The sequence below is a fragment of the Scyliorhinus torazame genome, chromosome 6 (assembly GCF_047496885.1).
Source record: "Scyliorhinus torazame isolate Kashiwa2021f chromosome 6, sScyTor2.1, whole genome shotgun sequence".
Taxonomy (NCBI): Eukaryota; Metazoa; Chordata; class Chondrichthyes; order Carcharhiniformes; family Scyliorhinidae; genus Scyliorhinus; species Scyliorhinus torazame.
The window spans coordinates 196804621-196818708 of record NC_092712.1 but is presented as its reverse complement, the minus strand read 5'-3'; the positions used below and the strand labels follow the sequence as shown (position 1 = coordinate 196818708).

At 45.8% G+C, this 14088-nt stretch overlaps 1 protein-coding gene across 4 annotated transcripts in view; it reads left to right on the top strand.

The window, feature by feature from the left end:
• The window catches only part of LOC140425216 (alpha-1,6-mannosylglycoprotein 6-beta-N-acetylglucosaminyltransferase A-like), a 181099-nt gene that overhangs the window by 140656 nt on the left and 26355 nt on the right, over positions 1–14088 (top strand). For all 4 annotated transcript variants that reach the window (XM_072509259.1, XM_072509260.1, XM_072509261.1 and 1 more), the window contains 2 exons: positions 5316–5432; positions 9783–9857. In XM_072509259.1, the coding sequence (XP_072365360.1) occupies positions 5316–5432; positions 9783–9857 (192 nt within the window). The remainder of the gene's footprint in view (positions 1–5315; positions 5433–9782; positions 9858–14088) is intronic.

Here is a 14088-nt window from a genome sequence, read left to right as displayed (position 1 = left end):
GGCCAGAGCACCGGTGTCTATTTACAGTTTAATATGGGCTTGAGCTTGCCCTCAGACCAGTCCTCTGCGGCTTTGTCCGTTGACTCTCTCATTTTCTTTGTGAGTCTTCACTCCCCACCCCCTACCATTCGCCCTCCCCTCCCCTTTTCATAGAATTTACAGTGCAGAAGGAGGCCATTCGGCCCATTGAGTCTGCACTGGCTCTTGGAAAGAGTACCTCACTTAAGTCCACCCCTCCACCCTATCCCCGTAACCCAGTAACCCCACCAAACCTTTTTGGACATTAAGGGCAATTCAATTTACCATGACCAATCCACTTAACCTGCACATCTTTGGACTGTGGGAGGAAAACGAAGCACCCGGAAGAAACCCACGCAGACTAGGGGAGAACTTTTCCTCTCCTTTTCCCCTTTGTCCTGTGGGTCCTTTGAATCTCCCCCCTCCGCCCCCCTCACACGCCCCCTACCCCCTCCTCACCCCTCCCTTACCCTACTGGTTGCTGGCTACGAACAGATCTTGGAACAAGTTGGTGAACGGCTTCCGCATCCTGTGGAAACCCTCTTCCGATGTCCGGATACAAATTTTATTTTCTCCAGCTTCAGAAATTCCACCAGTTGGACAGCCAGTCTGCAGCCTTGGGTGGTGCTGCTGATCACCAGCCGAGCAGGATTCTCTGGCGGGTGATCAGGGTGGAAAAGGCCAGGCCGCTGGCCCCCGTCCCCCGTCTGGCTGATCTTAAACCCTGAAGACAGCGACTTTTGGGCATGGTTCCACCCTCACTCCCACAGTCCTGGACATCACCCCAAAAACAGTTGTCCAGTACTGACAAGTCTGGGGCAAGTCCAGAACATGTGGGTGTGGTTGGCCGGGCCTCAATGGCACCGTTCGCATTTGTCCTCCACCTCCAGAAAGAACCTTCTTATTCGGGTTCTGGTTAGGTGCGCTCTGTGCATCGCTGTTAGCTGCTTTCGGCTTAGCCCTGCGCATGTGGACGTGGAGTTCGCCCTGAGTTCACACTGCCACTTGTGTCTCTGGCCATCTGTTTCTTGTAACAAAACAGTCCTCTTGCCTTGCTGGCTGGAAAATTAAAGATACTTACCTTTGTGATTTTGTGTCTCTTACATAGTAGCTGACCGCGTAGCTAAAGAGAAAATGCCCCACACTGTTGCAGAGAGATTAATTCTCCCTGCAGCATTAGACATGGCTCACATGGTTCGTGATGAGAGATCAGCTGAAAAACTGAAATGCATCCCACTTACTGATAACACAGTGGCTCACTGAATTTGTGATATTGCTGAGAATTTAGAAGTACAGCTTATTTCTCATTTAAAGTCAGCACAAACGTTCTCAATACAACTGAATGAAAGTACTGGGGCAGAATCTCCATTGGCTGTCGGCAAAATCACGGAAAGCGATTGGCCGGAGAATAGGTACCAACGCAAAAATCACAGCGGGCGTCGATTTGACACCAAACTGCAATTCTCCATCACCTCAGCAGTGGCGTCAATGCGGTCCGGAACGCACGTACAGTAAACACCGTTTGCATGCTATTAGCAGGCACGACCCGGTATTCTCCAGGGCCTCCGGGTCGTATAGGTGTCCCCCAAGGTGGCCCTGGCCCCAGCCAACCCATCAGCTTTTTGGGCGTGCTCCAACACAACCAGTGCCATCTTGTTGGCTGGGGCGGTGTGTGTGCGGATTGTAATGTGTATATGCAGCTGCAGCTTGTCAGCCTCCCGAGTGTCAATCACGGACCTGGCAAATCCCACAGTGTTTTTCATTGGATTCGCTTGTGCTCCCTGTGGCGCCGGTGCTAGCTCCTCCACAGCTGCTGAATCGATCCAGGTTCGGTGCCAGTTTTTCTGTCGTGAAAGTCCACGAATTATACGTCGGCGTCAAGACTCAGAAACGGAGAATCTCACCCCTGATGTTTCAGATTATGTAAACTTGCCAGTTTATGTTATGTTTGGTACAATGAATTTGTTGAGGATTTTCTATCCTGCTTGACATTACCAACCAGCATGACTGGCGCTCATATCTTTGAAGCATTAAATAGTTACGCGGTTGAAAAATGCGGGCTCAACTGGGTTCATTGCAGAGGAATCACAAGCGATGGAGCACCCAACATGACTGGGAAAAACAGCAGAGTTATAATAAGGATTAAGAAGCCTGCTGGTCAGGACTTGTTCTGGAATCATTGCTCTATTCACTGTGAGGCATTGGCATCAAAAGGAATTTCATCCGAAGTGGTGTTGAAAGGAATTGTGAAAGTTGTGAATTTCATTAAACTCAGTGCACTCACTTCTAGTGGCAGTGCTGTGCTGAGCGGATGCACATCGGGTGGCTCTCCTCCCAATTAGAACCAAAAGAGTTAATTTTCGGAGATTTCTGGCTCAGAAAGCCACCCAAAACTTTCCCAAACTTATACGGGACGGAGACCAACAGTGGTGAAGAGGATGCTGGCGAACGGTGGCTCGAAGAGCCAATGAGAAGGCAAGAGTGGAGGAATGGGGCACGAGCAACGGGCTGACGGACCAGCAGACCCACGAGGCGAGATGGAAGCCCCGACTAACCAAGAGTGGGGAAGACTGGCGACCCGAGCACTGGAACCAGCACGAGTGATGGCCTCCCTTTCCCCACTAAGGGACGGATCGAAAAGCTTTTTTAAAAAGGAACTTGCCGCCATGAGGGAGGTGATAATAATGGAATTCCAGGTGGTGTCGAAGGAGGTGGTGACGGAGGCAATGGCCTCCCTCCAGTGCACGAAAGACGGCCTGGGGAAGAAGGTGGAGGCGCAGGAGAGAACAATGCTGAACCTTGAAAAGGCTTCGTCAGACCAGAGCGACAGGATCGCGGCTCTGGGTACAGAAGTGAAGAGGTTGGTGGCGGCCCAGGGGAACTTGAAGGGGAACGTCGAGGACCAAGAGAACAGGTCTCGACGACAAAATGTCCGTATTGTGGGGCTGCTGGAGGGCATCGAGGGCAGAGACCAGTGTGGTTGGCACGGCGCCGGTCGGGGGTCGCTCTATGCGGCCGGCCTGCCGATTCTCGGCCCGGGATGAGGCCGAGCGGCCGTAGTAAAAACACCCGAGTCCCGCCGGCGCCGTCCACACCTGCTCTCAGCTGGCGGGAACTCAAGGTGGAAAGGTCTGGGGGGCGGCCTATGGGGGGATGGGGGGGGGTCCGATCCCGGGGGGGGGGCTCTGATGTGGCCAGGCCCGCGATCGGGGCCCACCGATTGGTGGGTCGGCCTCTCTGGTTGGCGGCCTCCTTTCCTCCATGCCATCCCCTGTAGTCCTGCGCCATGTTGCGTCGGGGCCGGCGCGCTGAAGGAAGCCACTGCGCATGTGCGCGTTGGCGCCGGTGCCACTGCGCATGCGCGGATCCCTCGGCTGCCCAGTTTGCGCTGGGATCAGCAGCTGGAGCGGCGTGAACCTCTCCAGTGCCGTGCTGGCCCCTGTTGTGACCACAATTGCTGATCCTGAGGCCGTGTTGACGTCATCGAGAAATGCGACAGCGTTTCCGACGGAGTCTACACTTAGCCTCAGGATCACAGAATCCCGCCCTGTGTTCCGATATAGGGACCGAGCACACAAATTTATTGTCCCACACAGAGGTACTTTGGCTGTCAAGGGATCGGGTGCTTGGCAGAATTTATGAACTGAAGTGTGAAATCCAGGCTTTCCTCCTTGAGAATTTGTCCCCTCTGGCTGATTCACCTGCTGATGAAACCTGGATGCTAACTATATCTTACCTAGGGCAGCACGGTGGCGCAGTGGGTTAGCCCTGCTGCCTCACGGCTCCGAGGCCCCAGGTTCGATCCCGGCTCTGGGTCACTGTCTGTGTGGAGTTTACACATTCTCCCCGTGTTTGCGTGGGTTTCGCCCCCACAACCCAAAGATGTGCAGGTTAGGTGGATTGAACACACTAAATTGCCCCTTAATTGGAAAAAAATTAATTGGGTACTCTAATTTTATTTTTCTTTAAAAACAAAAAAAAAACTATATCTTACCTTGCAGGCATCTTTTCAATTCTAAGCGAACTGAACCTCAAATTGCAAGGGAAGGACGCTGATTGCTTTTGGCACTGTGAAGAAATAGATGTTTTCCAAAAGTCATTGAAAGTTCGGCAAGTGCGAGTGCAAAGCCAAAACTACTACATGTTCCTCACATTGCTACGACACAGCAAAGAAAACAATGTTACTAAGGGATATCAATAGGCTGGCACGCCTTATTCGGCCGCATCTGGCTGGTCTGATGAACAGTTTTTGGTGCTACTTTTCAGAGGAGAAGTGCTCAGGACTCCTGATGGGCGAGTGATGGTGTGGCACATTGAGCAGACTGAGGTTGGTATTGTGGTGGGTAGGAGATGTCATGAGCAGTTGCGCTCACTGATGGCCGACATGCGGTCATTAAACATCTTCTGGCACGGCTGCCACGTCTTTGGGACCAGACTCAGGAGACTGACCTCCCTGAGCACCTTCAGGAGGAGGGTCCTTGAAGGCCTGCTTAACGCTTACACCACAGCCCCCACCCCGAGTGGAACATGGTCTCTATCTCTCTCTCTTTCTCCACCTGTCCACCATCGTGAATAAGCACCGGATATCTGTACTGTTGAGTCCTCTCTGCCCTGGTGTTCAATTTCCTTTGTTTGCAGTTGCAGCACTGTAACTCAGAAGCAGCCTGTTGTGATTCACTGCACCTTCTCCAGCTGGTGTGTGGAGCTAGCCAGCAACTTGGGTCATGCTGAGATGCAAGCAGAAAGTATCTAAATAACAAGGCAGGTCACAAATTATGATCCTTGTGCCCAAAAATGTGTGCCAAACAATTTTTAGACAATAATTCTGTTTATTCAACTTGAACACTTGCTCTGATTGTCAGTGAAGTGACGTCTTGGATGAATCCAGATGTTCCTGCCTCCTCTTGTCAAGCCACTCAAATGAGGATTTTCTTGAGGATTGACTGAAATAAGTGAGAGGACACAGAATTGTTGCAATGATTTTTCATTTACTCTTCCAGAATATACATTTTGCTTCAATTTCAAATGTTGTTACAAATCAGTATTAATGTATTTTTCTAAAATTGTCTATTATGAAAATCGGTTACAATAAACAACTTCATTCAGAGTTCCAAATAAGTTACATTTAACTTGAAACATTAACTCTGTTTCTCTCTCCATAGATGTTGCCAGCCCTGCTGAGCTTTCCCAACATTTTGTTTCAGATCTCCAGCATCTGCAGTCCTTCGCTTTTATTTTAATTTCATTTGTATGTCAGATTCCTGCACTAAAAACTCAATCTTAATTTTCACTCACAGCTTTCATCTCAGCATCCTTATGCAGAGATTTATATTGGGAAGCCCCATGTTTGGACTGTTGACATTAACAACCCCAGTGATCTAAAAGAAACAATTAATCAAATAATGAAACTGACGGTAAGTGGAAAAACACACTGCAAGCTTGAAATCACGTTGCACATTCACACTTTATTGTACTGTGAGTAAAGAGGAGGATAGTAACAGACCTCCAGAGAATATAGACACTGGTGAAATGGGCAGACATATGGCAGATGCAGTTTAATGCAGAAAAGTGTGAAATTGTATATTTTGGTAGGAAGAATGAGGTGGGCTAGAAAACTAAATGGTACAATTTTAAAAGGGGTGCAGGAACAGAGACCTTGGAGTGTACATAGATAACTTTGAAGGTGGCAGGACAAATTAAGAAACGGCTGTTAAAAGTATGTGGGAGGGGCAGCACGGTGGCGCAAGTGGTTAGCACGGTTGCCTCACGGCACGGAGGTCCCAGGTTCATCCCGGCTCTGGGCCACTGTCCGTGTGGAGTTTGCACATTCTCCCCGTGTTTACGTGGGTTTCGCCCCCACAACCCAAAGGATGTGCAGACTAGGTGGATTGAACACGCTAAATTGCCCCTTAATTGGAAAAATGAATTGGATATTCTTTTTAAAATTTTAAAAATACGTAGGATCAGGGTGGCATGTGGTGCTGTGGTTAGCACTGGGACTGTGGCGCTGAGGACCCGGATTCGAATCCCAGCCCGGGGTCACTGTCCGTGTGGAGCTTGCACATTCTCCTCATATCTGCGTGGGTTTCACCCCCACAACCCAAAGAGGTGCTAGTTAGGTGGATTAGCCATGCTAAATTTCCCCTTAATTGGAAAAGAAAAATAATTGGCTACTCTAAATTTTTTTTTTTTAAAGTACGTAGGATCCTTGGCTTTGTAAAATGAGGCAAAAGCAAGGAGATCTTAGTGGACATTTAATATTCACTGGGGGTAGGCCCCAGCTGTAATATTCTGGGCACCACATTTTAGGAAGAATGTTGAGACCTTAGAGAGGGTGCAGAGGGGATTTATTGGATTGGTACCAGAATGTGGGGCTTGAGTAACATGGAGAGTCCAGAGAGGCTTGGGCTCTTCACCTTTGAGCAGAAATAGTCATGGGGAGATTTAATAGAGGTGTTCAAAATCATGAAGGGTTCTGACAGAATAAACATGGAGTAACTGTTTCCAATGCCAGAGGGCTGGGTAACCAGAGACCACAGATTTGAGCTATCGCGAAAAAGGACCCGAGTTAAATCAGGAATACTTTTTCTTCAAGCAGCAATATGCTATGATATGTAAGGCACTGTCTGAAAGGGTGTTGGTAACAGATTCAGGAGGGAATTGAATAATTACTTGAAGGGGAAAGATTTGTGGAGCTGTGGGGGAAAGGGCAGGGGACTGGGGCTAAATGAATAGCAATTTCAAATAAATGATCTAGGCCAAAGAGCTTGAATGGCCTCCGTCTGTGTTGTATCATTCTTCTATGATAAATTACTGTAAAACAAGTTGGACCAATATTTTACAAATTTAAAAAACTAAACAGGGGATTCTTGCAAGGTCTCTGAGTTGGCCACATTCAGCTTATTGAATGGTATACAGTACATGTGGCCGATAAAATTTAGCACAGAGAAGTAAGAGTTGATGCGTTTTGGCAGAAAGGGTAGGATAAGGCAACATAGACTAAATGGCACAATTCGAAAGAGATACAGGGACGGGGGACTTGGGGGTGAATTCATGTGCTTATATCTTCTAAGCTGGCAGGACATATTGAGAGAATAATTAGCAAAGCATATGGGACCTTGGGCTTCATAATTAGAGGCATTCAAAAGCAAGAAAGTTATGCTGAACCAATATAAACCACAACCAGAATATTGCATCCAATTCTGGTCACCACACTTAAGGAAGGTGCAGAGGAATTTTATCAGAATGGTTCCAGGGATGAGGGATCTTCGTTACAATGTTGGAGAAATTGGGTTGTTCTCCGTGGAGCAATATAGATTGAGGGAAAATTTTACTGAGCTGTACAAAATTAGGACAGGTTTAGATAAGGTAAACAAGGACTAGGGGCACAAAAGCTTTGGGCAAAAGATGCAGGGATAATGTGAGGAAGAACTTTTTTTACACAGCGAGTTGTAATGAGTTAGAACTCTCTGGTTACGAGAGTGGTGAACTTGATGTAGAGATGGCGGCGTTGGACTGGGGGGTGAGCACAGTAAGAAGTTTTACAACACCAGATTAAACACTTCGGGGAACACTTCAGCAGTCAAGGGCATTCAGCCTCTGATCTTCGGGTAAGCGTACTCCAAGGCGGCCTTCAGGACGCGCGACAATGCAGAATCGTCGAGCAAAAACTTATAGCCAAGTTCCGCACACATGAGTACGGCCTCAACTGGGACCTTGGATTCATGTCGCATTACATTCACCCCCCACCATCTGGCCTGGGCTTGCGAAATCCTACCAACTGTCCTGGCTTGAGACAATTCACACCTCTTTAACCTGTGATTACCCCTCTCTCTGGATCTGTAAAGACTTAATTACCTGCAAAGACTCGCATTCAAAGTATCGTATTGCATCTTTGACTTTGTCTATATATATATAGATATATGTTCCTGGAACCCACCTGTTCATTCACCTGAGGAAGGAGTAGTGCTCCGAAAGTTACCGATTCAAAACAAACCTGTTGGACTGTAACCTGGTGTTGTGAGAGTGGTGAAGGCAAAGATGATGAATGACTCCAAAAGGAAATTGAGTAGTCATGACCTGAAAAAGCTACAGGGCTATTGGGATAAAGTGGAAGGACAGGACTGATTAGATGGCTCTCTTAAGATTCAGCATTGATTTGTAGGGTCGAATGGCCTGCTTTTGTGCAATTACGACTCTATGATTCTAAATATTGTGTCCATTGCATTTGACTCATTTATATTTCTATAAGTCATTAACTCTTTGTAAAGATTCATGTTATTGTGCTCAATCATTTTCTGAGAAATGCATGGATGAAACTAATGGACGCATCTACTGATAAACTGGATTAACTTTAATTGTTGTTCTATGGCTCCCTCTAAAGGCAAAAATGAATTTCAACTTGATCATCTACACAGTCAGGAATACTTTACTTTTCAGTATGTCACACTTGTTGAAGAGTATTCTTCCATTCTTGCCAATCGTGGAGCAACTTTTTAATGGTAGCAGTGATGTGTACTGTACAGTGGTGGACACATTCCGCCTTTGTTCCTATATTAAGCTCTGCAGACTTTACTTTGTAATAACAATCAAGTGCACTCAGAAGGTAGGAGAGCAAAACTGAGTTAAAGTCAGCTTGATTATCTTTCAGTCGAACACAATTGTTAGAGATGAACTGTCTTGCAAGTATTGCACCATGGAAAATGCAAAGAGGAGGAAAGCACAGGGAGAGGTCTTCATTAGGGCAGAGGGCAGGAGTGATGAAATTACAAACGTGATGATGGTGCAAAACAAAAGGAAGTGGTTTGAGAAAAAGAAAGAAAAGACGAGTCAATAGGAGGTCTACAGATAAGTGGCTAGAGTAGAATAGCAGAGGGAGAGGGAAGCATGGAAAATCTGGCAAAGAGGAAAAAGCTCCTGGGACTTTGGTGGAGCAAAACCCAAGAGGTGTGAATCACCTCGCAGCCCATGTACTGATAAGGGATCCCCAACCCACAACACTACCAATTGTTCTGGTACAGCAATTAGCAACTGCACTCGAGTAAATGGGAGCCATGATGAAGATTAAGAAACCCAGAATATTGTGAAGATAACTAAAAGATGAATGGTGAAACTTAAATTGGAATTCATGTGAAAAGGCAGATAAGACCATACTCTAAAGGACGGCATCTTAGTACAGCATGCCTGACTCCTGCATGTCTTAAAGCTTTAGTACTTTAAGGCATTACTGAATGATAGATGTAATGGAAACCTTGTTTCTGGAGCTGTGGCTCAGTGGTCTTGTCTTTGAATCAGAAAGTTGTGGGTTCAAGTCCAAATCCAGGGACTTGAGCTTAAAGTCTGGGCAGACACTCCAGTGCAATACAGAGGAAGCACTGCACTGGCTGTAATGCTGTCTTTCAGGTGAGACACTAAACTGAGGCACCATCTGCTCTCTTTGATAATAGAAAAGAATGCTTGGCACTTACTTTAAAAAAGGCAGGGGAGTTCTCCCTGGTGCCCAGCCCCTGGCCAATGTTTATCCATCAACAAGCAACACTAAAGCAGATAGCCTGGTCATGATTACATTGAGCCTGCTGTGTGTAAATTGGCTACCTCATTACTCTACATTAAAATAGTGGTGACCACCGTTCAAAAAGTACTTCATTGGCTGTACTGTGCTTTGAGATGCCCTGAGGTCATGACATATTCAATAAATGCAAATTCTTCCTGCTTTATAATAACATGATCTGTCTGCTTACAATAAAACAGTATTTTTTGAACAGGTTGACCCATACTTACCATATGAATTCACAAGTGAAGGAATGCTGGAACGATTAAATGTTTTCATTGAAAAACAAGTAAGTTTATTGTTTAACTTCAGAATATTGTCAGTAAAAATTATTACATTTCCAAATGCACATGGGTTGTGAAACTTTTTAAAGTACACGACAACGAGAACTCTAAAAACTCCAATGATTTGGTGAATTTATTCAGTCTGCAGGTTAGACCTAGAGACCAGCAAGTTCCGTGTTTGATTCCCAGTTATTACTGAGTTAGGTGATGTCAGTTGAATTGGCAGTAAGCCAGTGAGGTCTTGAATATTAGCTTCAACACAGCCTTAAATTGAGGAAAATTAGCCCAGTCACAACCTAGTGAGCCTTACTGGAAATGTGTGTGCATGCTGCATTCAGGGTTAGGCTAAGTTGTGGTGCCCCCATGGGGGATGAACCTGCTGATGTGGATTGTTAAACTTTACATGTCATTTGTGGCCATTTGAGTGAGGTACCAGAAAGTGTCTGATGTTGTGGCAATATCAGCTAGTATGGAGTCAGAACCTCAAGAGCCAGAAGAGGCCATTTGTGTGGGAAATTCAAGCAAATATTGTCTTAATTTTTTAAAAAACATGTGTTTACAAAAGGTAACAACTTTCAGCTTAATGGAACAAAGGTGCTAGTGGCGTGATAATGCAATATGTTGGAGCCGTAACTTGATCTGAAATAAGGTAGAGGAATCTTTGGCTCACAATTCTGTAAATTGTTAGCTTAAGAACTCAGCGGTGATGCCATGGGAGGTGGAGCATCTGTACTGATGCTACAAGCTTTTCAATAGGAAGGGATGAAAACATGAATATAAGTTTACAACTTTCAGCTCTGTTTAGATATTCTTTCATGGAGAGTACTTCTGACCATTTTCAAGCAGGGCTATATTATAATAATAATCGCTTATTGTCACAAGTAGGCTTCAAATGAAGTTACTGTGAAATGCCCCTAGTCGCCACATTCCGGCGGCTGTTCGGGGAGGCCGGTATGGGAATTGAACCCCCGCTGCTGCCTCGTTCTGCATTACAAGCCAGATATTTAGCCCACTGTGCTAAACCAGCCCACAGGTGATGATTGCAGCCTGCCTTAGTGGGATGGACTGAATGTCATGTCTTTTGAACATGCGCACAGGAGCTTCATCAGTCTTTTTTTTTTAATGTTTTAATTCAAGTTTTTGATATTTTAACATTTTAAACACACAACATAACAAAGAAAAATCAGCACAGACCCCCCCAACTCCCTCCCTCCCCCCCCTCCACCCCCAGTAACCTCAACCAAGCACCCCACTTTGCTCCACCCCCCCCCCCCCTCCTCCTTAACAGTTGACGGTAACCAGCTCCTTGAAATGTAGTACAAACAAACCCGCCTCTTGCGGAACCCCTCATTTGGCCCCGGCCAAAGGAAATTCCACCTTTTCCAGATATAAAAACTCCATTAGATCCCCAGCCACACCGAGGCAAAGCGGAGAAGCTGACCTCCACCCCAAAAGGATCCGCCTGCAAGTGATCAGTGAGACGAAGGCTAAAACATCCGCCCCGCTCCTGTCTGCAGCTCCGGCAAGTCCGACACCCCAAGTATGGCCCCCAGGGCACTGGGCTCCAAATCCATGTGCAAGACCATCAACATGATACTGAATAACGACCTCCAAAATTTCTCCAGCTTAGTGTGCCTTCAGTCTGCCTTCAGCCTTTCTGAAGGCAGACTGAAAACACTTCAGTGAGACGAGTCTAGATATGAATTATTTAGATGCTTTATTTTACAAATTGCAAATCATTGTACAGAGTTGCAGATACAATCCCATTTTAGCTTGATTCAACTATCTACGTTGACCTCTTTATCAGCTGGGAGAAAATACATAAGCATGACACACTCTTCTCTCTGTGAGCTCTCTTAACTTTTCCTGGTTAATCTTATGATTCTGTTTAGCTCTGGGCTTGAAAAAACAGTTTTCTACTGTTGAATGAAACTTTCCCTCCAGGCTTAGTTGGCTGCCTGACTGACCAGGTGCCCCTTATCCTTTTTTATGCTGTCCCACCATTTTGGAGGTCTGCATTCTGATTTCATTTCCAAGTTCAGTGATTAAACAAGAAGATTTTCCAGTATCAATCCAATCACTCCCCACTTTCCTCAGAATATATTCATAACAATGGAGGTCAGTTACCTCAGTTGGCTGGATGGCTGGTTTGTGGTGCAGAGTGACACCAACAGCACAGGTGCAATTCCCAAACCGACTTAGGTTATTCATGAAGGTCCCCGCTTTCTCTTTTTAAACAATAAATTTAGAGTATCCAATTATTTTTCCAATTAAGGGGCAATTTAGCACGGTCAATCCACCTACCCTGCACATTTTTGGGTTGTGGGGGTGAGACCCACGCACACACGGGGAGAATGTGCAAACTCCACACGGACAGTGACCTGGGGCTGGGATCGAACCGGGGTCCTCAATGCCGTGAGGCAGCAGTGCCAACCTCTGCGGCACTCTTCTGCCCTGGCCCCCCAATTTCTCAACCTTGTCCCTTGCCTGTGGTGTGGTGATCCTCAGGTTAAATCAGCACCGGTCAGCTCTCAAAGGGGAGAACAGTCTGTGGTCCTCTGAAACTGTGGCGACATTTACATTTATTCTTAACAACCACATGCTGGCTTCACATGAATAGAAACATGCACCTCTGTAGATGGAACTTCTAAACTATCATTGTCTTCAGGACACTGATATCTGCTACTCGCTGTCCTGGCTAAAAGGTCCAAGGACTAGGCTTGTTTGGCTGTTTGTCATGGGATAGTGTTGGGCAACTTGTCTCATTGAAATGCTCACCTCACAACACAATTATCAACACAAGTGACAGAAGTACTTTACAGGTTTACATTCCTGATCAAGCAACCAGATTCAGTCACCTGGAACTATATCCAGCAATTGACCCTCAGTAGTAAATAGAAACAGTTTGATATGCTTTTGCTTTCCAGCCACATCTGCAATGTGTTTATGAGATCCAACTTTTCAACTGTAATTGAAAATGTGGAATATTGAACAAATTGTGGGCCCAGCCAAACCGGATTCCAATGCAATTTACCGTACCTGACAGTTCTTTGATATCTTAAAATAAAGGGATCCCACTGGAAACAGCCTTCCACTCACTTGTTGCTTACCACTGAGCGACTTTTGGATTCAACATACTACTTTTCCTTGCATTCCATGGACTTTTACTTTTCTAATCAGTCAGCCATAAGGGACCTTGTTTAGAAACCTTGGTAATCCATGCAGGATACTTCTAATGTGCTACTCTCATCAACCCTCCTGGTTAACTCCTCAAAAATGTCAATCAAGTTAGTCAGTCATATTTTCCCTTCACAAAACTATGCTGACTGGCATGATTAATCCATCCCTTTTTAATTTTTTTTCTAATTAAGGGGCAATTTAACATGGTCAATCCATCTATCCTGCACATCTTTGGGTTGTGGGGCGAGACCTACACAGACACCGAGAGAATGTGCAAACTCCAGACAGACAGTGACCCGGGGCCAGGATCAAAACCGGGTCCTCGCCGTAGTGAGGCAGCAGTTCTAACCACTGTGCCACCATGTCGCCCCATCCCTTTATAAATGACGATTCAGAATAATCCTCTGAATTTTTTCCAATAATTTTCCCACCTTGGTCAGGATGATTGGCCAATAATTAATTGGTCTGTCCCCTGCTCCCTTTTTAAACAACAGTACAATGTTATCAGTGTTCCAGCACCATTCTATAGGTAGAGAGAATTGGAAAATTGTGGCTGGAATCTCTGCTATTATCACTCTTCTAGCAGCCTGGGATACATTTCATCCAGGCCTGGCGATTTATCTACATTTGAAACCCTTTAATACTTCCTCTCTCACTTATATTCATCCCATCCAATATTTCTTTCTAATTTTTTAAGTTTAGAGTATCCAATTCTTTTTTTTTCCCCAATTAAGGGGTAATTTAGCATGGCCAATTCACCTAGCCTGCACATGGAACATGTTTTTGGGTTGTGGGGGTGAGCCCAATGCAGACATGAGGAGAATGTGCAAATTCCACATGGACAGTGTCCCGGGGCCGGGATTGAACCCGCCATGAGGAAGCCGTGCTAACGACTGCACCACCGTGCCACCCCCATCCAATATTTCACATTTCTCTTCCTTAATGATAAACTCTACATCATCATCCTCTTTTGTGAAGACTGGTACAACGTATACATTAAGAACAATGCCCACATCTTCTGCCTCTACACGGGTTACCATTTTGATCTCCAACAAG